The 22,272-nt window shown below is 35.3% G+C and overlaps 4 protein-coding genes and 1 non-coding gene across 6 annotated transcripts; 2 read left to right on the plus strand and 3 right to left on the minus strand.

The window, feature by feature from the left end:
• Window positions 1-2,478: 2,478 nt before the first annotated feature.
• LOC136345394 (brachyurin) lies at window positions 2,479-6,173 on the plus strand. Its single transcript, XM_066293644.1, has 5 exons — window positions 2,479-2,750; window positions 5,282-5,379; window positions 5,444-5,619; window positions 5,676-5,947; window positions 6,003-6,173. Exons 1-5 carry the CDS (start codon window positions 2,517-2,519, stop codon window positions 6,108-6,110), a joined length of 888 nt encoding a protein of 295 aa, XP_066149741.1. The 5' UTR covers window positions 2,479-2,516; the 3' UTR covers window positions 6,111-6,173.
• Window positions 6,158-12,364, minus strand: Moca-cyp. Its single transcript, XM_066293639.1, has 14 exons — window positions 12,157-12,364; window positions 11,429-11,612; window positions 10,962-11,067; window positions 10,820-10,907; window positions 10,482-10,511; window positions 10,291-10,430; window positions 10,123-10,234; window positions 9,893-10,077; window positions 9,516-9,652; window positions 9,117-9,459; window positions 8,869-9,065; window positions 8,659-8,804; window positions 7,999-8,589; window positions 6,158-7,599 (listed from the first exon to the last, which is right to left on the minus strand). Exons 2-14 carry the CDS (start codon window positions 11,609-11,611, stop codon window positions 7,473-7,475), a joined length of 2,385 nt encoding a protein of 794 aa, XP_066149736.1. The 5' UTR covers window position 11,612; window positions 12,157-12,364; the 3' UTR covers window positions 6,158-7,472.
• A 238-nt stretch (window positions 12,365-12,602) lies between these two features.
• Window positions 12,603-22,098, plus strand: trus (programmed cell death 2 like trus). 2 transcript variants are annotated; one of them, XM_066293642.1, is made up of 8 exons: window positions 12,603-12,829; window positions 13,723-13,892; window positions 14,172-14,314; window positions 14,374-14,517; window positions 18,838-19,040; window positions 19,412-19,650; window positions 19,779-20,040; window positions 20,106-22,098. In XM_066293642.1, the coding sequence occupies exons 1-7, from the start codon at window positions 12,722-12,724 to the stop codon at window positions 20,038-20,040; spliced, it is 1,269 nt and encodes a 422-aa protein (XP_066149739.1). In that variant the 5' UTR covers window positions 12,603-12,721; the 3' UTR covers window positions 20,106-22,098. The 2 variants fall into 2 exon arrangements, with proteins under 2 accessions (XP_066149739.1, XP_066149738.1); XM_066293641.1 differs by having other exon boundaries at window positions 19,779-22,098.
• Window positions 12,964-13,035, minus strand: TRNAA-CGC (transfer RNA alanine (anticodon CGC)). Its single transcript has one exon. It is a non-coding gene; the product is annotated as a tRNA-Ala (tRNA).
• Window positions 14,560-16,234, minus strand: LOC136345393 (solute carrier family 25 member 32-like). Its single transcript, XM_066293643.1, has 3 exons — window positions 15,579-16,234; window positions 15,073-15,293; window positions 14,560-14,971 (listed from the first exon to the last, which is right to left on the minus strand). The coding sequence occupies exons 1-3, from the start codon at window positions 16,031-16,033 to the stop codon at window positions 14,676-14,678; spliced, it is 972 nt and encodes a 323-aa protein (XP_066149740.1). The 5' UTR covers window positions 16,034-16,234; the 3' UTR covers window positions 14,560-14,675.
• Window positions 22,099-22,272: the final 174 nt, after the last annotated feature.

Consider the following 22,272-nt stretch of genomic DNA (forward strand, 5'->3'; position numbering starts at 1 on the left):
CAGACTTGCACCTTTATCATCGAGCTAAGCACGATGTGTGCGGAATATTTAGCAGCCCATTACGACACCGTTCGTGTGTATAATAAAAACGGACTAATAGTTATAATGCATTTCTTTTTCGCTTTAATGAATCATGTCCGTTATAAATAATGACCTATTTGATTCGTGCGCGTTGTCAAATAGATCGTTATTGTTCATATGAGCCACACAAGGAAAAGATGGTGTAAGACAATTTTTGGAAATGTAAATTTATATTTACATAAATATTCTCTAAATCGTTTAAATTTTAGAACATTTCTAAATTCGTCAAAAAAAGTTTTTATCAACGCTACACCACTCACCTCCTCTTTACGGTTCATAGACACGATCAAATTGAGTCATATGGGCAGCATCTTTCAACAAGGGTGAAAGTTCTGAAGGTATCGAACGTAAACAAGGTTAAATATTTACCTACATAGCACTTTGAGGGGTGTTATGGGGTTCAATGTGTAAATCGTTTATGAGTTTCACCGTTTAAATTCGGCATGAAAAACATTTCGGAGTGTTAGGGGATGAGTGCCCCACAAGGCAACAGCGCGTCTTCGGCTGGCCGGATGTGGGGCACACTGTTTCTGGGTACGAAATTCGACTATGTCCGAGAGGGCGACAATTACCGGGTAACCCTGCATGTCATTAACACGCGACGGACTGTTTTTTCGACACAGGTTACTGTCTTTTCATACACTTAGAAAGAGGGAGTTAAAAACCACCCTGTCAGGTTTTGGTTTTGTAGCAACAACTTTCTAATAAAATTTCTCAATAAAGCTATTAACGACCCCTACACCTTACTAAGTTACAACGCGGTATCGTTTAAGTTACCTACCTACATTTCCCTCGAGGACCGCTGAGATGTTCGTAATTAATGAAACCGTGTTAATTAAAGCGCTAAATTAATCGGCACTGATAGAGGCAATTTCGAAATGGAACATTTTCCCAGTCAGATGTTAAATTGGGGAATTTATTTCAGTCAGATAGAATAGGCCTACCACGGCCTATTCTGCAAATAATGCGATTTGAATGATATCAATTATTGGGAATTTCTCCAGAATCATTTCAATAAAGTTTTGGATGACAACAAACTCTCATCTAAGAGACGTTCTCTTACTAAAACAACGTATGTGATTCACCCACGATAGTGCACCTCCTCACTTTTCAGAAAAGGATAAAGTGCGGCTGCATCAAAAATATCCTCACAACTGCATAGAACGAACGGTAGTTGTACCAGTGCATTGGCCAGCACGATCTCCAGATATTATTCCTATGGATTATGGCCGGCGTCCTTCTTTCATATTCCTTCGGCCACAATCTCCTTCTTGAACATGTACTATTTTATATATTGTAGCTAGAGCATACGATATAAAAGGGGATAACATAATTAAAATCTTCGTTGCAAAATCTTCTGGGTAGCATTCTTTGCTGTTCTAAAACAGAAAAAGTAAAAGAGATCTACAGTTTCGAAATCGCCCTGTATATCGAAAGGGGATCCGGTTAGCCGTGGAACAATGCAATCTTAAAATTTTTTCCCCAAAATCCGATCTGAGAATGAATGTACCATCGGATTTCATCTATCTATTACTGTTACTTATCCCCATAAGAACCTATCAAAAAGGCGCTCCTGGACATATTTAATTTACATTTCGATACGGGAATACTCCAGAAAAATCTGGATGGACACACATACTGAAATTGGAGGCTCAGGGAATAAATTTATTTAAGGAAAAACTTACGATAATGGTATTGAACCGTAACACCGAGCGGTGAAGGGCGCAAGCGTGCACTACAAACCTGCTGAAATCCTGCCGGATTTAGGTGGAAAATTGGCCGCCCACTATGCGTAGCGCAGGGACAAACCCTAAGATGGGAAAAAAAATTGTTTTTGCCCATTTAACCCAAAACATCCTTAAAATTAAGTTTTTTAGACACTTAATCAAAAACTTACAAAAATTGCTAACTTGGGGGTTCTGAGAGGGGGAAAGGGTAAAAGGTCGGCCAAGTTCCATAGTAGGTCCGGTATGAAATTATTCTTGTCCAGACTGCAGTCAGCTGACTGAGATGGTTTAGGAATTGCAATATAGCTATATAGATACGTGTTGAAGCTGGATGATTCGATGACGATAATAGCTACAGCTTTTATATGCGATTGTTACACAAATATAGCCGTTTGAGGATGCCTATTGATAGAACAAAGCTTTAAAATAGCTTATTATTTTATATAAAAAAATGTTTACCTAGAACAATCATTGATAGATTAATAATCGCTTTATCACAATAAAAATTTCTAAGGAATAACAATATAAGAATTACAAAAAATGTCTCGGTTTCAGGATTATTATTCTTTTCCCGGCCATAAATATGACATTCTAAAATAAATTCTTATACGACCGATTTATTAAACATTTAAGATAATATTAAATGAGCTTATAAAAACTTTTAACGGCACAAAATCATTCTTTGCCTAGGAAAACGTGTTTGGAAAAATGGGCAAACTTATTGGGTGTTCGATTTTTTTATCAATTGCACATTTAATTCTCGCTGGTGTTACGCAGGAATGGATAGACCAAACTGTCAAAAACGCCAAACCTGGCCATATGGAACTGGACCCGAGATACGGAAACATTTTCGATACGGCCTTTTTCCAGAATTACAGCGATTCCGCATCGCGCATTAGTGGGGGTGGATGGGAGTCTCAACCCCACTCCAGACCTTACCAGGTAAGTTAGTGTATCACAAAAAAACACTTTTGTGATACACATTTTGATAAATCACGTAATTTTGAGACCCACCTCGGCGATATACTAAACACCTATTGATATTTAGAAGTTCTATAAGTACTGTGTAACATAGAAAAAAAAATTATCCTGTAAAAATGGTTTTATTTAAATCTTTTTTGGTATACATGTTTGTATATGGGAACACAAAAACGATTAGATTTTCACCCATATTCATCAATGTATTTACGAGTTATCAGGAAATTTAATTTTTTTTAATGTAAAAATTGCTATAAAATATTAACAATATGACTGCAAAATATGATTTATTGGTGTATAGTGTGCCTTTAGATTAATTAAATATGCTTAGACGCAGAATGCAGCGAAATTTGTATCAATTAAGCGAGATTGAGGGAGGCCGAATAGTGAGTCAACGAGGGGCCGGTTGGTCATTTAAAGAAATCGCCATTGGATCGAACAATAGTGTAAACACCATAGTGAGATGTTGCCAGGCGTGGTTTCAAAACGAGCAAACAGACAGAAGGAGAGGTACTAGACGATCCCGAAGAACTACAGAGCGCCAATATCGCCGCCTTCGAATTATGGCCCTAAGAGATAGGTTCTTCTCGTCAAGGATGCTGGCGGATCAATGGTTTGCAGAGTACGAAAGGCCTATTGAGATTCGAACCATTTATCGCAGAATAAGAAGTTTTGGACTGATTTCCTACCGTCCCCATCTTGTGGTACCTCTCACCTTAAATCATCGCCAAATCGACTGTAGTGGTGCAGAAAATGGATACATTGTAATCTGCAATGGTGTAATATCGTGTTTAGTGAAAAATCCAGATTCTGTTTGGGTATGCATGATGGCCGGGCAACAGTAAGAAAAAAACGAGGCGAAAGACGGGATTCTCAGTTTATAATACATGCTCATCAGACTGTTGGAGTAATGGTTTGAGGTGCTATTGCATATGGAAGCAGATCACCTTTACTTTTCATTAGAGGCAGTATGACAGCCCAACGGTACATCCAAAAAATCCTGGAACCACATCTCGGGCCTATTTGGAAACTCTTGTTAATCCAATTTTCCAGCAAAACAATGCACGACCACACGTGGCTAGAGTGGCTATGGTCTTCTTTCAACAAAATGCAATCAATTTGCTGTCTTGGTTACCTCGATCTCCATACCTTTCACCGATTGAACATGACTGGGATATTGTAGGTAGAAGGTTGCATAATTTACCCCATTCCCTGCAAACATTAGCAGCCCTATGTTATGCTGTCCAGTTAGTCTGGAATGAGATCCCCCAAGAGGACATCAATCACCCCATTAGATCCATGCCTAAACGTGTACAGGAATGTATAAGACACCACGGAGGACCGACAAATTATTATTTTTTGGTTTTTAAAAATTAAATTTGTTCAATTTTTTAATGAAGTATTTGTTTTAGCATAAGAAACACACATACCAAAAATATTTAAATAAAACCATTTTTACAGGATGTTCTCTTTTCTACGTCACGCAGTATACATATTACTAAGAAAGACTTACTATGAAATAAGCAACTATGCATTAGCAACAAGGAGCAAATACTTTGCTAATAACGTCAAAATGACGTAATAAACCTTCCTACAATTTGTATTGTAAGCAAGGACGTTACATTAACGTCAATGTGACGAGAAACGTTATAAAAGTGACTTAACTAAACAACCTTCTTTTAACGTCATTTTGAAGTGATTACATAAAGATTCGCTGCTTTCCAAAGCAAGTCGAATCTGGTATGAATAAATAGCCGTATTGATATTTGGGTAGCGTCTTCACTGAAATTACAATATCAGTGGATTTTAGCCAAATGCTAATCATCCAAACAACATCCCCATATGAAGCCCAGATGGTGCAGTTACACAATAATGTAAACAACTCATTTTGGCATTAAACTAGGGGGATTATACCGACCCTCCTTTGAATCTGCTTTTTCGTTAACTTAATTAACAAAAGTTTAAGAACCTCCAATGGCTTCAAGTTTTCATAACTAAACAATCGATCAATTAACATTACTAACCTCCTCTTATTTTCATCAGTTATTGCCGAGATCTTGGTTATACTTAATGCATCGTGTTCACGTCATTTTGATGCCATCCACAGAGGGAACCAAATTTCTGGAGAATCACGTTAAGGTGACGTGATTGTTAGAAGTCGTTGTTTTGACGTCATTCTTATCAGATATCAATTTCTCTGCCTGAGAAAACATATTCTTAATACATAAAAATGCTCAGCAATGAAGTTAATGAGACCGAAATAAACAATTCTCCTGTATTGAAAACGTCTCTACATAATTCTTTGAATTTTGCTACTCCATGGCACCAAAAAAATGTTTCGACACATATCTAAATTACCTATTAGTGATATCAATCTGTAAGTTTAAATAATAAAATGTTACGTCATTTCTGTGGAATTAGCCAATAATGTAAAAATCGAGAATATGCAGGTCACAAAAACCAAAAGATTTTTCTTACCAATTAAAATCTTTCAGGCGGCAATTTATGTAGAAACCTCAAGCGGCTCGAGCTTCTGCGGAGGTACACTCATTAGTTCCAAAACCATCTTGACAGCTGCGCACTGTCTCTACCAGTAAGTTTAAAGGGATATTGTAATATCAATTACCTACAATAAATACTTAATATTTGAATTCTAGATCTATTGGAAACCCTATTATCATATACATTGGAGCTCACAACATGCCTCCAACCGTCGAAGACGACGCTGCACAGCTTTTAGGGCACGTTTACGAATTACACCCTGATTGGAATCCTTCGACCCTACAAAACGACATTGGCATGATATTTTTGTTTGAGACTATTCAAGAGACTGGTAAATTAACAATCCACCTTTCAGAACTCAGATTTTCACCACTGTAATTACTATAGAAACTATCAAATTTATCCCTCTGGCATCGGACCCTTCCATTGATTATTTAGGAGAAGAGGGTCTGACCAGTGGTTGGGGTCTCCCAGGGGATGATCATAGTTCAGCTTCTCCAGTTCTAAGAGAGACGACTAATAGAATAATCAGCAATTTGGCCTGTAGGTTGGCCTACATGGGACACGTCACTAGGACAAACATATGCATGTCTGGGGAAGAAAAGAGGAGTACGTGCAGAGGAGATTCTGGTGGGCCCTTGGTTGTAGATGGGGTGCAGGTATTGAAACCTTAATCTTTATTCGAAGTTGTGTTCGTAAATTTCGACTGTTCAGGTAGGAATAACGTCGTTTGGGACGTCAGCTGGATGTGAAGTAGGATGGCCCCCTGCATTCACCAGAGTGTCGTCCTACATCGAGTGGATTCGGGCAAAACAGGAGTAAAAGCCATGACTTTTAATCAATTTTGAATAAAAGCAATAAAATGATAATTATTAAGTTATTAATATATTTAAGTAATAGTATAGTAAAAAGAATTTTTCTGAGGACTTTTTATTTCCCTTTTTCAATCCTGGGGGGAATTAAACTAATAAAAACCCATATAGTGAAAACGTTATAAGAGGCCATAAAATCTCGGTGAGCTAACTAGAAAAAAATCTGGTACCAGTTTTAACAACGTCACTTTGACGGAAAGTTTGGGCAACTACACCAAAAAAGATACAACCAATACAAGTAGGTGCTTTCGTACGTTTGCTTGCAAGTATCTACAGTTTAAGCACCAAAAGCCGTCTTTAACACATCCACAGGTAACGCAACTACACATCCTACAACCTATAATTTATTAACCTTGAAACTTTTACGATTCCCAAGATAATATGTCGTCAATCTTACAAACTCTAGAAAATCTCGAACGATCTTCGCAATGATGCAAATCCACAGAAAATTATTATACATTAAGATGAATCTACTAATTTTGCAAATTGTACACGAGATGATGTCATACATATAAAACCATTTGTCACTCTCACAAAAAAAGGCCAATCTTTCGTGTGTTAATATATGCCGATATTTGAGTAGCTGTTATAATAGCAATAGCCAAATTAAAGAAAATGACAATACGTTGCACGAAGGAGCGTTGTCTGGCTTTGATACTTCTATCAACAACCTCGTCGCAAAAAAACAACGCTATGACACTGTGACGTCATAATTGTGCCCACTAAGACAAATTTGAGCAAAGGATACAGGTGAGCCACTCATTCAAATTTTGTTCTCAAAATGGAAAATCTGGATTTCTGGAAACTTGGAATGGAGTTAAGGAGTGGAAATCTGGAAATCATAAAATGGTATTTTACAATAGTTATAAGTGTATAAGAATATATTAAAGTACCCGAGATGCAGAAACTTTAACCTTTCTTATACACAAATATTATACAATATTTTTATTAAAAGTGTATCAATATTATAACCAATTAATGCTTCTAGACATTAATTAGTGTTAAATTTGTCAGTGTCTAAAAATGCTGTAATTGATACGCCTAATATTGTATTCATTGTAACCATCATAAAGATCGTTTTACGCACACGGTAAGGTGCTATAATCTTTCAATATGATGCTTACATAATAAAAAAAGAACTACATGATTCTAGTTACACATGCTTCTCAAACATCGCCCCACAATACGAATTATTAACAAATGCTTAATGCTATTAATAACGAGTCCCTGTAGATTACAAGAATTAAAGAAATACATGAAACCGGCAATGAAAGCTATTACGTGAAACAGAATAAAAAATATTTTGTCTCCACTAACGGCGTCTTTTTCTTGGACTCCTGTCTCTAGAGGACTCGCTAGAGTCACTGCTGCTGCTCGGAGCCCTCCTTCTTGCTCTGCCCTTTGAGGGCGACCGAGATTTCCTGCCCAAATTCTTTCTTCTATATAAAATATATTAAGCAATTACTCATTAAATTAAATTATATATGTATATATATACATACAATTAATAATATATTACATTTAATTATAAAAAACTACAGCGTTTTATTTAATAATATATATATAAAACCTTGTAGTGTTTTTAAATAATTGTTATTTTAGTTTGTTGGTAATGCTAAAATGATTCTTACTAATAATTTTGAGTTAATTATCTTTAAAAATAACAGAGAAATTATTGAAAATTCAAAAAAACGAAACTTCAACACCCTGCAAATTAAAATGAATGCAATTTAAGACTTGCCTTTATATGAAGTTTTTATCTTGAAATAAGTCCATGATTCACCCATTTGATCTTTTACCCATTATTAAGAAACATCCTGTATATATATAAACTTTACCTGCGGATCCTAGAGTCCTCGCTACTACTTGAAGACAGAGAGCTGGAACTGCTGCTCCTCCTCCTCTTTTCCGGCGCAATTTCCTGCAATACCTTCATGGTTTTTATTAGCTTTTCCTTTTCAATGGCCTCACGTTTGATTTTTTTAGCCCGATCTAACATCGCCTGTTCTTCCTTGGCCTTCCGTTGTTTTTCTTCTAACAATTTTTGCTCCTCCTCTTTTCTTTTCTTCAATTCCAACAGTTCCATTTTTTTGCGTAAGATGAGAAGCTTCCTATATTTCTCTTCCGCATCTGCGTCGTCAGCTCTCTTCGGCACATCTTTCTGGTCTCTTGATTGAATTTTTTCCTTTGATGGAGAACGAGAGTGTGCCTTGTGTCGTTCCTGGCTTCTTCGATCTCTATGTCGGCCACGTGATGTGGACCGACGGTGACCTCTACTCTCTCTTTCCGACCTCCTCCTATCTCGGTCGCGTTTTTCGTGCTCTAGGTTGTCAGATTTTTCCGGTTGTTTATTGGTTACAACTTGGATGCGGCTCTTTGTCGTTTCAGCCAATCGACGCTCCTCCCGCCTGGAGCGATGTTCTTGGAATCTAAAAGGAAAGAAGTACTCATTGAAAGCTGTACTTTATATTTTTCTTATTAATTATTCCTGTTCCTACCCTCTATCTCTCTCTGCTTGCGACTTTTCAATTTCAAATTTATTTCTACCCTCCCTTTCACCATCACCAGATTCCCTTTTGCGACCTCGAAGACCCCCTTGCCTTGGAAACTCATGCCCTGCCATTTTCATCAGCCGCGCATTGACCTTGATTTCAATTTAAACCCAACTAATGAGTAACAAAGGAGCTTTGAAATCAATACGAACCAACCTGATCCAGTTTACTCATATGGGGTGGTTGCGCTTCCTGCATTTGTTGTTGCTTCTTTGCGTAACCACTGAAGACGATTTCCCCGGTGGGTGGATCGTCGCCTTTTTTAATTTGCACACCCAAAGCCATGGCCAACATATCTGAACGCTCATTCACTACTTCTGGTTCTTTGGGGGTGATTTCCTCAGGTTTAGGACCTGGAAAATACATTAAAACCGCTTTCTAGATATATTAAATAAAAGTTTAACCTTTAAATTCTTTGTAAGCGCCTGGGAGGGGATATTGTACCAAGCTAGGGACTTCCTTTCTTGGCATTTCTTCGTCGGATTGATTCCCCTCGTAATCCAAAGCGTTATAGTCGACTTCTCGGTGCTTTTCTGATCTTCTCGGGGGCGAAGTTGGAGGGGTACCCGTTGACGGGTAACGCCTCCTTTTGGTAGTGATAGACAGCATGGCCTTCTTCTCTTCTTGCCGCTTCTTCTCCGCTTCAATTTTCTCCAAATCCGACAGTCTGATGACACGTCGCTCCTCCTGCTTCCAGTGAATGGGAGTCAAGCTTCTTGATCTACTTCGAGACGGCGTGTGGAAGCGCTAAAGCAATCGCCAATTAGCGAGAATGACGGTGATTTTGACAAAAAAAAACTTACAAAGCGCCCTCTGCCCTTAATGACTCTACCGCTCTTTGTGGTGATCACAGGTCGCCTTCTGCGACTGTAGCCATTTCCATTAAAGTCGTTGCGATCGCGTCTAAAGCGGTCGTTGTCTCGATCCCGGTCTCGATCACCTGATTATTGAGGAAATTATATCCTATATTAATATTGTATAGAAATATTATTCCCAATTCTCGGGTTTTCATTTAATTAGTAGACTATAAATTCTAAAAATATACAGGGTGTTTAATTTGACCCATCTTGCAGCTATTCAAATTATCAAAATCCCATGTCATGAACTTAAACAATAATTATTATATAGATTGATCCAAAATATCAAAAAGACAGTTCAATGAAACCACCTAGATATTTACCCCGCTTTCTATCTTTAGTCTGCTTCTCCTTATCAGGGGCACCTCTCATTAGAAATTTATTTGAGGGAACTTCAGGTATTTCTTCAGGTTTAATATTAGACACAGTCACCAACCAGTTGGGTTCTTTCACTTCTCCCTCCTCCTCTTCCTCTTCCTCCCCTTCTGATTTTTCAGCCTCATCCTTGCTGCAAATAAAATGGGTAAGTGGAAAAAAAAAAATTCTCACTTACTCCTTAGATTTTTTCTTCTTCTTGGCCTTCTTATCTTTCTTGCGCTTAGATTTTCCCTCTTCGTCGTCACCCGATTCCTTATTCTTCTCTTCTTCATCCTTCTTCTTCTTTGCTACAATAAAAAAAAATCATCAAATGTATTTTTAAATCACAAAGAAATGGGCAAACCTTTAATTTGTTTAATTAATTCTCCGCATTTGACAATTTTAGCATCTTGCAAAGGTCTACTATTGGTATCCACTGGTAAGTTCTCAATTTGCCTCACTAAATCAGCTCCACTCACTACGCGTCCGAATACGACATGAACACTGAAATTTTCACTATTACAAATTGGATGAATGAATACAACAAAAACTTACTTGTCGAGGTGTGGGGCCGGTTGTGTTGTACTATAACATAACAAGGCAAAAGATTTGATCAGCATGGGTTGCTTAGTAGGAAAAAAGCCCGCACAGAACCTTACCTAAGGGTTCTGCAGGCACACTTTACATGACTGTTAAATAAATCTAAAAATTGCTTTACAACACTATGAGCTGAAAGAGAAACATTGCAAAATTATGTTGAATCATTCACGCTTTGTAAAACACATTTTAAAGATACAGAATATTATGGCCTGTTCAGAAACCTTGATATTGATACTTTTACCTGCATTCAAATTGAAGAGAACAGACAAAAGTTAATTGAAAATGTAACTTACATGAAAAATTGGGACCCGTTTGTATTGCTCCCTTTATTTGCCATTGAGAGCAAGAATGGTTGGTCATGTTTAAATGTAAAGTTTTCATCTATAGGGATGACTTTAATGTAGTTAATACTCTATAAAGAAAATGCAAACCTACCTTCAAAAGTTCCTCCATAGACACTTTCCCCACCTGTCCCATTCCCATTGGAAAAATCGCCTCCTTGGATAATAAAATCCTTCACAACTCTATGAAATACTACATCCTAAAAAAATTATAACTTGACAAGTAGGGATGATAACTTTACCCTTAATTTTAAAAATAACTACTATAAACTTTATTTCACTAATCTTAAGGCTTAACAATGTCTTAATTAAAGTTCATAAGAAACCACTGGAATAATTTACATAAAACATTATGTGCATTATAGGTATGAAATGAACTAAGATTTGAATCAGAATTTGTTTAAATCTGTTCAAAATGCAACTTTGCTACTTATTAAATAATAATTCTATTTTCAAATCATTCAAATGTGAAAGTCCCTTTTAGAATAAATTTAAAGAGCACAACTAATTTCATCACACAACACTAAAAAGGACTTTTCACTTAACAAAAACTTTGCATACCTTATAACTAAGTGGTTTTTCAGTTTCCAAGCCTAGTCCTTTTTCTCCAGTACACAAAGCTCTAAAATTCTCAGCAGTTTTTGGAGTGACATCTGTGAATAACTCAAAAACTATTCTTCCACAGCTGAGGCCACCAATGGCAACATCAAAAAAGCAACGAGCTCTCTGGGCTGGCTCAGACATTCTGCAATGAACAGTGACTATTTCATGAGTGCCTGTATTGAATGGGATTTCAGTAGAGATAATAAACAGATACATTTCATTGGTCTTTTAATTTTTTTTAGTAAAAACTGGATCAAGAAACTGACAGAATCATTTTTGAATCTTTTCAGAGAAGTATACTAATGCTTGATTTCATGATTAAAAAATAGTTGTAAAAATAATATTAAACACCAAGATCCAAAACTCTCTTGTTTCATTGTGTTAAACAATAAACAAATTAAACTGAAATATCCTAAATCTTAAAAATTAATGTAATTGAACTTCTTAACGATACATTATGTAAATTTACAAACCAGGTTTAATAATTTGGCCCAAATAAACAAGTAACTTTCCAAAAAAGTCTCATGACTCGGACTTGAATACTCACAAAAGTAAAATCTATATTTCCAAATAATAAAGGAGTATACGTTCTTGTTATTGATCTCAATATATCATTAAAAATAAAAACATAACTTATAAATCTTCATTTGCAATACTTTTTAGAAATTTGTCTATAGTATACCGACCTGGGTAATTCTTATCGGAAAATCACTCACTCATCGGACTTATCATAAAACTCTAAAGGCTCCTCCAGGGAATCTATCGAATTAATCAAGGGGTAATAAATTGTCCACTTATGTTTTTAATACTAAATCTTCCCCTAAAAAGTAAGGAAATGAAACACGAAAAATGTGAAACGTGAAAGCCAAAGGGCAACAAATTGCAAAATGGCGGATGTAATAATATGTTGAGTAGACAGCTCGATTTGACGTGGATATATGAAACGTTTCAAGGTATTATGAGCACTCCGAACATATTTCCATCTCATTCTTACATGTAAAAATAATAGTGAAAAATGAAACAATGGTTTAGTTCGAGTGGTCCCAGTTTACATCGATTGCGTCCTGTGTTAATTGTGCATATACCAAGCCCTTTTTTATAGGCAATCAGGAACTCAACTGCAAGAATACGGGAATGCGGGTTGCCGAAAACACAGGCAATCGATAGTTTGTATTATAGATATTTTATGCATATTATTGTGAATTAATTTATTGAAATTAACAAAAATTATCAAGATACCCAATAAATACAATGGCCAGAAACAATAACGTGGTTCATTTAGGTTACGAGGAAGAATTGATAACAGACAAACACATCGCACAAATCGATTTTACCACAAACAAGCTGGGAGGAAAACCCGTGAGTTTTCTAGGTTAATTTGTTTATGTTATTAAAAATATAAAATTTATTGTGATTAACGTAATTAATGGGCGTGAAAATATACTTCTAAAGAAGGACAGAACAAAATGTTAAATAAAAATTTAAAAAATTACTGGAGGAGCTGGGATTTGAACCCAGGACTTTCCGCATGCGAAGCGGACACTCTACCACTGAGTTACACCCCCGATGAAACGACAATAATCTTAACATGATACTATTCTTCTCGATTCTTTTTTAAACAACATTTATTAATTTGAAAGAGCAAAATTTTACATAGGCATTTTTTGTACATTTATGTATAGCACCAAGGAAGCGAGCAAAACAGAAAAAGTGACGATTCCGTGATTTATAACATAGAGAAAAAATGAATTAATAATTGTTTTACTAAAATTCTCTATTAAATTGGGAAATTTTACGCCTCTTATTTTGTTTACTATTTTTGAAATATTTAGTGAGGGTTAAAAAGTCAAGGTGTATGAAATAAGTTGATACACTACATATTTAGATAGGTTCATTAAATAATGGTGAAAATCTATAGAATCGTATTTTTCTAAAATCAAAGTTTAAGTTATAACATGTGTAAATCCTTGTTTTAACTTGACTTACAAAATATACCCAGTATATTTTCATTTTTATGGTTTCTAGTAGTTATATATACATATTTAACTGAGGCTAAAATAGACACTCTGTATAACTAAATTTAGTTTTTTATTTTTCATGATTTCCCAAATTAACTAAAAATAATATGGCACACTGCACTTTCTCATCCCGTAAATGGCATTTTTTAGACACAGATCTTTCAATTTTAAGTAGGTAGGTTCTTGAAATGAACTGAATATGTTAGTTCTCAATGTATTATTGTTTATTTGCAGGACTATCCATACTGCACAGCCAAATTCGATCAGCACATTATTTGCCCCCTGTGCAAGATTCCTTGTCGCCTTATTGTCCAGATTTACGCTCCCCTTGAAAACTCGACTTTCCACCGCACTTTGTACGTGTTCGCTTGCATAAATACAATATGTTGGAACAGGCAAGAAAGGTAGAACATTTGTTTATGCTATTTAAAAAAAATTAATAAACCTAATATCTCTAAAGTAATTAAAAAAAATAAATGAAAATTTACCGAAACCTGTTCATTTTCATGGAACTTTTTGTTAAATTAGGAAAAATACATGTGTTTTAATGAGTAAATCGGGATTCCTTATTAAGATTTCTATATTTTCTCAGGCGCTCTAATTTATTCTAGAGATATTAAGCTCAATTCTTAATTTGTTTAAAAGAAAACGCAACCGACTTTCAATCAATATTTCACTTTCAGTTGGACTTGTTTAAGAGTTCAAGTAAAAAATTTCCAAACCAATACGACGCAACTTCAAGAAAACGTGCCCAAAAAACTGAACTCTAAAGACTGGTGCTCTGAGGCCGACGATTGGGGTGACAACGATAATAACGCAAATTTGGGTACTACTTAAATTTTTGTTAAAAAAACGTTAGTCTTGTGAATGTGTTAATTTTTTTAGATGAACAGAATTGTAATTCAATAGCTAATAATACTGGTGAATGTAAAACTTCTGAGGATGAGGAAAGTAGCAGTTATGACGATTCTCTGCAGTCCGTGTTTTGTAACGTGTCAATAGAAGAAAACGCCAATAACGGAGCGCAAGGTAAGTTACAAAAACAATATTCTTTCAAATAAAAAAACAAAATTCGAAGTAATCATTAACAATAACATATTAAACCATAAATTAAAACAGATTTATCCAACTTCTATCTAACATAGAACTTAAAGGGGAAAATCATAAAATAAATCACAGGAATTCTTTTATAGTTGTGAGGACTTATCACTACTATTCTTTCTAGTCAGCATTAAATGGGATATATTTTCATACACTAAAAATGTGATCATGGTGGCTGGGATGACTCTAATTAAATTAGTACCCAAACCCTTATAAAAACCCCTCCAACCCTCATGTTTAATAATTTTCTTCAAACAATCCAAAGAACCCTCATAGGAGTAATGTTGATTTTGAAGCCGAGCCCTCACTACTTGATAAGGATAAGTTACTAAGACAGCAATCAGTTTTGAACTTGCTGAGAATGTGAGATATTCAATTGTGCCTGAAAAAAACAAATTAAAAAAGTTACTTTGCCAGAGAATCAAAAATTTTAGAGATTTTACACAAAACTAAGGAAATCCACAATTAATAACTTTAGTTTACCTAATTTTTTACTAATTGGTAAGTTGTAGTAATATTGGTAATTGTTTTTCATTTCCTCATAAACCATAAATTGCACAGCCCCATGTGAAACTCCAAAAATCCCAGGTACCAACCCTTTGTAGTATCCCCTTAACCCACTGGTCTTGTAAATTTTGGCCAAACAGTCTATCATTCCATTGTAGGAATTTGGTTTGTCAATGCCTGAGAACTGAAGACACAGTCTAAAATATTGAATTTATTTAGATATGAATTAAGGTCAGATCATTAATGCTCTGTTAGCTTCAATATTAGGTTGATTTCCATAGAAACTAAAAATTTGAATCATACATGCCTAACATATAAGGTGTATTTTTGCATTTCTATGGAAGTTAACTTGTGGATAAAGTTACCAGCACATTAATAATTTGAATTTCTAACAATAGTTGAAGATCTTAAAGAAAATTTGTATAGTGATTACTAGAAAATTCTATTTTTTCTAAAAATTTTAAAAATACTAGAAGACTTACTGTGTTTTCACCACCCAAATAGGGTTAGTAAGCAACAATGTGGTAAGCCCTGCCTGAGACGCAGCTAACAAATGATAACCAGCACCAAGAGGTTTATTGACATTTCCCCCTTGTATGAAATTTTTAATGGAGTTGTAAAAAAAGAAATATAAACCCCATGATGCCCCTGCTCCACATATATTAGGCTTCACCCCCTTGTAGAGTCCCCAGAAACCCTCAGTTCTATGTATAGTCACAAAGGCATTTGTAATGCTAGAATACTTGGGTGTGCCATGGATCCCATCATGTACGGCAAACCTGATCTTCACCAAATCGAGAGGGTGTAGAATGAGGGTGGCCACGGTCCCGGCAGTAGTGCCCGCAATTAAATGCTCGTACTTTACATGTTCCAAAAGTTTAACTTCCTTCTCTTTTAAAAGAGTAACTGAGGATTTGTCTTCAGTTAGCGCGGTCATTGCACAAATGTGAAGAAAAATATGGTTCACATGTTATCTCTTATCAGTTCGATTCGTAACAAACAATTTCGATATTTGGGTAAAATGGCGACGTAATCAATAATAAAATAAAATAATTGAATTGAAAGAGGGAATGATTCTTCTGTTTGTTTTGAAATGTTAAGTTTGTAGGTTATGTTAAGTTCGTCGTTATATGTAGATATATATATATATATATACCTATGTATATTACATAACAAATTTTTATAGGTAACATAAAACGAAAAGTATACTGACACATAATAACTGTCTTACGTGCGTCGTACGTCATATCGGCCTTCCTACGGCAGCAGCTTCTTGACGTTATGTGGCGTCGCGCTGTTGCCGATTTTTCCTGATAACAATATGTCCCTAAGGTTGCGAATAATTAGGACCGTTTTAAGAGCTCACTTCATCTAGCAATTGATAGGGATCATGAATCTCACTCTCCGGAATTTCTTACCAAAAAAAAATCAATATAATCGTAAATTGTGAGGTGCGAGATTTGAATTTTGCAAAACTCCCTCGTATTTAACTTTGTAAATCACAAATGGAAAAAGAGTCAAATGTTTTTCCAGATATCGTCGAGGCCTCTAATTACTGGCATATTTAAAGCTCTATCTTTAATGCATACAGCCTTGTCAGCACTATTAATGTAAATTAAGCAGTTGTACTTCACAATTCTCTTTGGGACTTCATACGATATTGAAAAAATCCTTTTAATGCAAACCTGCCTAGGCCAGTGATTTTGGAAGAACTGATCTTTCAGGCACATTTTATATATTTTTTAATAGCATGAGATATTGCTTAGATATAGGATAACTAATTTAAAAATAAGAACTTTTTGAAATATCCCGTAATTTTTTTGATTGTCCAAAAGGCGAAAATCTTCCAAACCTGTCCCGAGATATCGATCAATGCCCTCAATGACATCGCAAAGAAAAGTCTGAAATAAAAATAACTAGCAAATGGGGGGACTGAAAAGTAACAATTTTATATAGCATTTTTCTTCACTCTGCATGCGTATGCTATTGAGAATTTGTTTAAAAGTATTTGACTATAAACGATTCATTAACTTTTAGTATGAATAAATACAGGATGAACATATTATTATGGACATATTTCAGGGCGTGTCAGTACTGAGTAAAATAATAAACGTTATAGACCCATAGCCAAAAATGCATAATTTTTTATATATAGGGTGGCAAAGGCTCACATTTTATCTAATTCGTTGCATGTTTCATGCCTTGGGCTAAAGTTTTGAAACTTCGTTCATCTATTTTCTTTAAGACTCTCTTCAACAAAATATCAAAATAGTCGGTTGCCATAAACAGGGTATTTTTTTGGAATCCCTTGTATGATTTCTAACACTAAATTTATATTCCTTCTTCAATTCTTTCGTTTCTTGGTATCTTGCAGCATTTTCAAAAATATTTATCCGTGCAAATTAAGAATCTAAAGAAAGTAAGGAAAAGATCATTATTCGGCTCAGTTATCAACTATCTAAAGCAGTTCCCAACATTCATTCATGTTTCCCAAAATAAAAATAAATCTATACGAAAACCAAATTTTAAAAACTGTTGAACATGTGCCACCCTGTATATCGAAAGTAGTGCGTTTTTGATCATAGGCCTATTAATATTTTTTATTATTTTGTAGAGTACTGTATCGCCCTTGGAAATATCTCCATGTTGATATGTTACACCCTGTATACAGGGTGTCTCAGGGGAAAGTATCCACCCTGAATATCTTTTCAATTGTTTTTTACGGTAAAACTCGTTACAACACGTCAACTTTCATAGGCAGGTGGCCATCATTTGCGAAAAACCTGTTTTCGTGACGTCATCCTTTTAGTCCTGAAAACGATCCCTTTGAAAGGTAATTTTATTCTTTACGTAGATAAGCTTTTATTTTTTATTTTTCTATGTCGACCTTGTAGAAATTAAACAAAAACAAAATAATTTGATTTGTACCATGTTTACTGATGTTTTATTTTATCGTAAAAAACGTTGAAAATGACCTGAGTTGCATTCCATGCATATCTAGCTGACTCTCAAAACTTCGTCGTACATTATCTAACATTTCTGATGTTATTGATCTGTACTCTTCGACGATTCAGGAACCTAACTTCTCGAGGGCGTCACATCGTACCTCACAGATTTTGGTCTTCTAATGTGCTCTTAAGAAAAAACCAAGGGTCTAAGTTTAAGAGATCTCGTGGGCTCTCCACTCCACCTCTTTTCCCAATCTATCTTCTAGGAAATTTTTCTTCTAGAAATTCTGGGACCTCAACAGAATAGTGTGAAGGCGTTTCATCCTGTTGAAAAACTAATTCTTGATCTAATAGACAGATATTTTGTCCAAGTATTTCAGTTATCCTAAGATATATTGCATCTTGCAGAAATAATAGATAGTTTTCTCAATTTGAGTTTCCAGGGACGAAAAATGGTTCAAATAATGAGACTGTCCAAAATTGATGTGTTTTATCGTTTTGCTTTACAACCGAATGAAAAAAATGTTCAGGGTGGACACTTTTCCATAGGACACTCTCTATGAATAAATCTTCTGGCATCTTTATCAAGAGAGTAATATCCATCAAAATCATGAAATAATGATACAGTGCACTGATTTATTGGCATTTTTAAAACTATTTTATTATCATTTTGTAGCAGTTGGAAGAAAATTAAATGCCTTTTAAAGGTCAGTAGCACGTGTATAATTGTTTAAATCTCAGTTCCAAGTATAAGTAAAATTATAGTGCCAGAACTGATTTCTTTTCAACTCAGGAGCAGTCGCTCGTTTATACGCACCGATGGCCACCGCCGAAATCGAGGCTGACGAGAACGGCGAAGTGGTCTCCGTAGAGACCCCAACGAGCCCCAAAACCAATTTGGCGGCTTTATTGCAGGGCGATAACTCCCAGGTGGTGAATGTGCCAAATCAGGCCGGTTTTATCCCTCATTTCATATCTGTTTTCCCCGAGGAGGAGGTAAGCAATAGTAAGGAGACGAGTGACGACAATATACGGATATTGAGTATTAACATATTATATGGGGTGTCCGGAAAAGGATAATTTTTTGTTCCAGGAATACCTAGTTAATATATATCTCTGCATATCCTGCATGATGCTTGAAATCTATTATTTAGAGAACGTTTAACATAATTCCAAGGAGAAGCAAAATATTCTATATAATTCTTCCGGTATATTCTTTATAGATAAATCTTAATATTTTTTTATAAGAAACCTGTGGTTTAGTTACTCTATGTATGTAATATTCCTTATGGAACACCTTGTATATATCGGACTACTTACTCAACACAATTGAAAGACTACAAACAATTCCCGAATTTTTTTCATAGACTATATCAGCTGGCACAAATATGGACAATCATGTCAAAGATTTGTTGAACGACTATCAGAAAAAAGACGCCAATTTGTCATTAAATTCCCATGTGAATGGTGAAGCCACCCAAGATGTATCGGTTAAGGATATGGAAGTGACTGGTGAAGAATACGAGAAAAGCAAACCGTTACATGGGGACAAAATGTTCCATCATTTCCTAACGAGAATAAAATCAAACCCCGAACAAATATTAAGGTAAATTAATAATCTAACTACAAATTTACATATGATAATCCCCCAATTAATTTTATTGTATTACGCCAAATTGATATTAACAATATTCGATACTCATTTTTCACTCTTTATGTAACACTTGTTTCCAGGTACAATAGAGAAGGTGCACCACTCCTTTTGTACCCCTTACATGATCAAATTGGCGTGTGCAAATACTGCAAGAAAGAGCTGATCTTCGAGTTTCAACTAATACCCACTTTGATCTCCAAGTTAAGACTCTCCTGCGATCCGCCCCACTGTAACAGGCTGGATTTTGGCACTGTATTGATTTATACTTGCAGGGATTGTTGCTGGGAACCTAATGACTCCTTTAAAGAGGAAACTGTGATTGTGCAGCGAGAGATTTTTTAAGTTAATACTAGACTAATTACATATAACAACTTGGTTTGAGAGATATAGGTGGTGTTACTTTTTAGATAACTGCATGAGATGAATTTGATGTAAGTTTTAAAGAAGAGGTTTCTGCGAGAAATGATATACCTATAGAAAGAGGCCGGTTAGAATATTCCTTAGAATAAAGTAGGTACTCTTTATGCTGTAATATGGAAGTAAGACGCAGATACATTAATACATCGAAATTACAATAGAAAAATGTGCGTAAATGTTTAATATATGCATGGGTACATGCATGGTGAGCTATTGAAAACTTTGATCTCGGCTTATATTAAACTACGACCAAAATATTAGAAATGGCCGCGACGCGTCGATTTTATTTTCTAGGGGGCTACATTTTAGCGTTAAATGCAGATTCACCAAAACCACCCCCTTTGCGGAGGTACGTTCAACTTTAGAATCTCAAATAGCGCTATAGGCCGATTGATGCCACACTTGAAAGAGTTTTTAATTCTGACAGGCAGCATGTAATTTTTTTTCAATTTTAGATCACCTACCACTTCTATGCAAGAAAAAAAATATTTTTCAACGTTTTGTCGAACACTATGAAATATTTCTGGGAAAATTGGACGACATTCTTCAACAATACGCCCCTTGAATTCTTCCGGACTCTGTGCGTGAATGGCATAAGTTTTTGACTTTAAAGGTGCCCACAAAAAATTCTAGGAGGGTCAGATCATGTGAATGGAGAGGCCACTCAATAGATCCGTGACAACCTATCCATTGATTTGGAGAACTTGCATTAAGTAACTAACGAACTGGAATTGTAAAATTTGGAGGTGACTCATCTTACTAAAACTATACGTTTTCCTTTAAAATATTGTCATTGTTTTCCCTAGTTTCGACACTCACTGGATAAATGTATTTTTCCAAAAAGTGCTGACAATCAGGCTCAAAATCCCTTTTAAATGAGGTGCCACTCGACCTATGTGCCGGTTAAGATTCTAAAGTTGAATGCATCCTGTGAAAGGGGTTGTTTTAGTGAATGTGCATTTAACGCTAAAATGTATCCCTGTCAACAACACAATCGATGCGTCGCGGCAGTTATTTTATTCATAGTTCAATATACACGGGGTGCGAAGTTTTCAATGGTACGCCATGTAAACAGGGTTGTGACAAGTTTGATGTCTGCTATTGGAATGTCCGAAGAGAACACGGTTATATGTATACAAGGTTAGTTAAATTATAAAAAAGCTGAGCAGTTCTGGACTTACTGCTTTCGGGTAGTTTGAGGTCGCTCGATGATCGATTCACATATTCGGTTTTATAAGGTAATCATAAAAAAAAAACTCGTAATAAGCCTTGAATCTTAAACGTAGGGCTTGGATTAAGTCATTTGCTATTTATCGTCAATCTGACTGTATGACAACAAATTATAAGATGAACTTATCCAAGACATGTCTGATATTTCAACGATAATACCGATTTTAAGTTGACATGTTTTAATTTGTTTTAAAGATATTTCGGAAACCACGTCAAATAAATATAGTTCCACGATGGATTGCGCGAAAATGTGCAATTTTTTCCTAATTCTACGAGCCATGTAAATTTTGCTATTTTGAAACTATTTTTTAAATTTTCACTACTCTGTATAGAGGATTTCTTAAGTATACGACGTAAATTTAGGAGGATGTTCCGCCAGTCAAAATAGAAAAGAGTTTTATAAACCTATGTCCGAAGTGGTTTCATTTTAACAGTACAAGATATTAAAGTTAAAAAAAGATTATGCCAATTTAATAAGAGTTTCGAGACATCTGAGTTTCTCTAGAAATTTCTTTTGCTATTTCTTATACCTGTTTACATTTCTCTATGTCCTATTAACATTTTAATTAAAAGCAGTAAGTCATAGACTTTTTTTTTATTTTTTGTTATCTCCCTTCTGCGCATGTAAAGTTGAGTAGACCGTGTCGAAGTCAACCTTTCATAGCCTGGCACAATGCAAATATTAAACAAATAGCTTATACAATTTCTTGTGTCATTAACACAAACGCAATAAAAGTGCTTATTATTATTATATTAACCTGACTATTAATTTTCCTAAACTACTTAAAATATTAGGTTTACGGTGGCAGTATTGGCCTTTGAATTTGTAACACCCTGTGTAATTTTTTTCAATTACCACCAATTCATGATATTACAATAAAATTGTCTAAACTGTAATCAAATCCATGACACACATCAAACGCGCGC

This window comes from Euwallacea fornicatus, chromosome 19 (assembly GCF_040115645.1).
Source record: "Euwallacea fornicatus isolate EFF26 chromosome 19, ASM4011564v1, whole genome shotgun sequence".
NCBI lineage: Eukaryota > Metazoa > Arthropoda > Insecta > Coleoptera > Curculionidae > Euwallacea > Euwallacea fornicatus.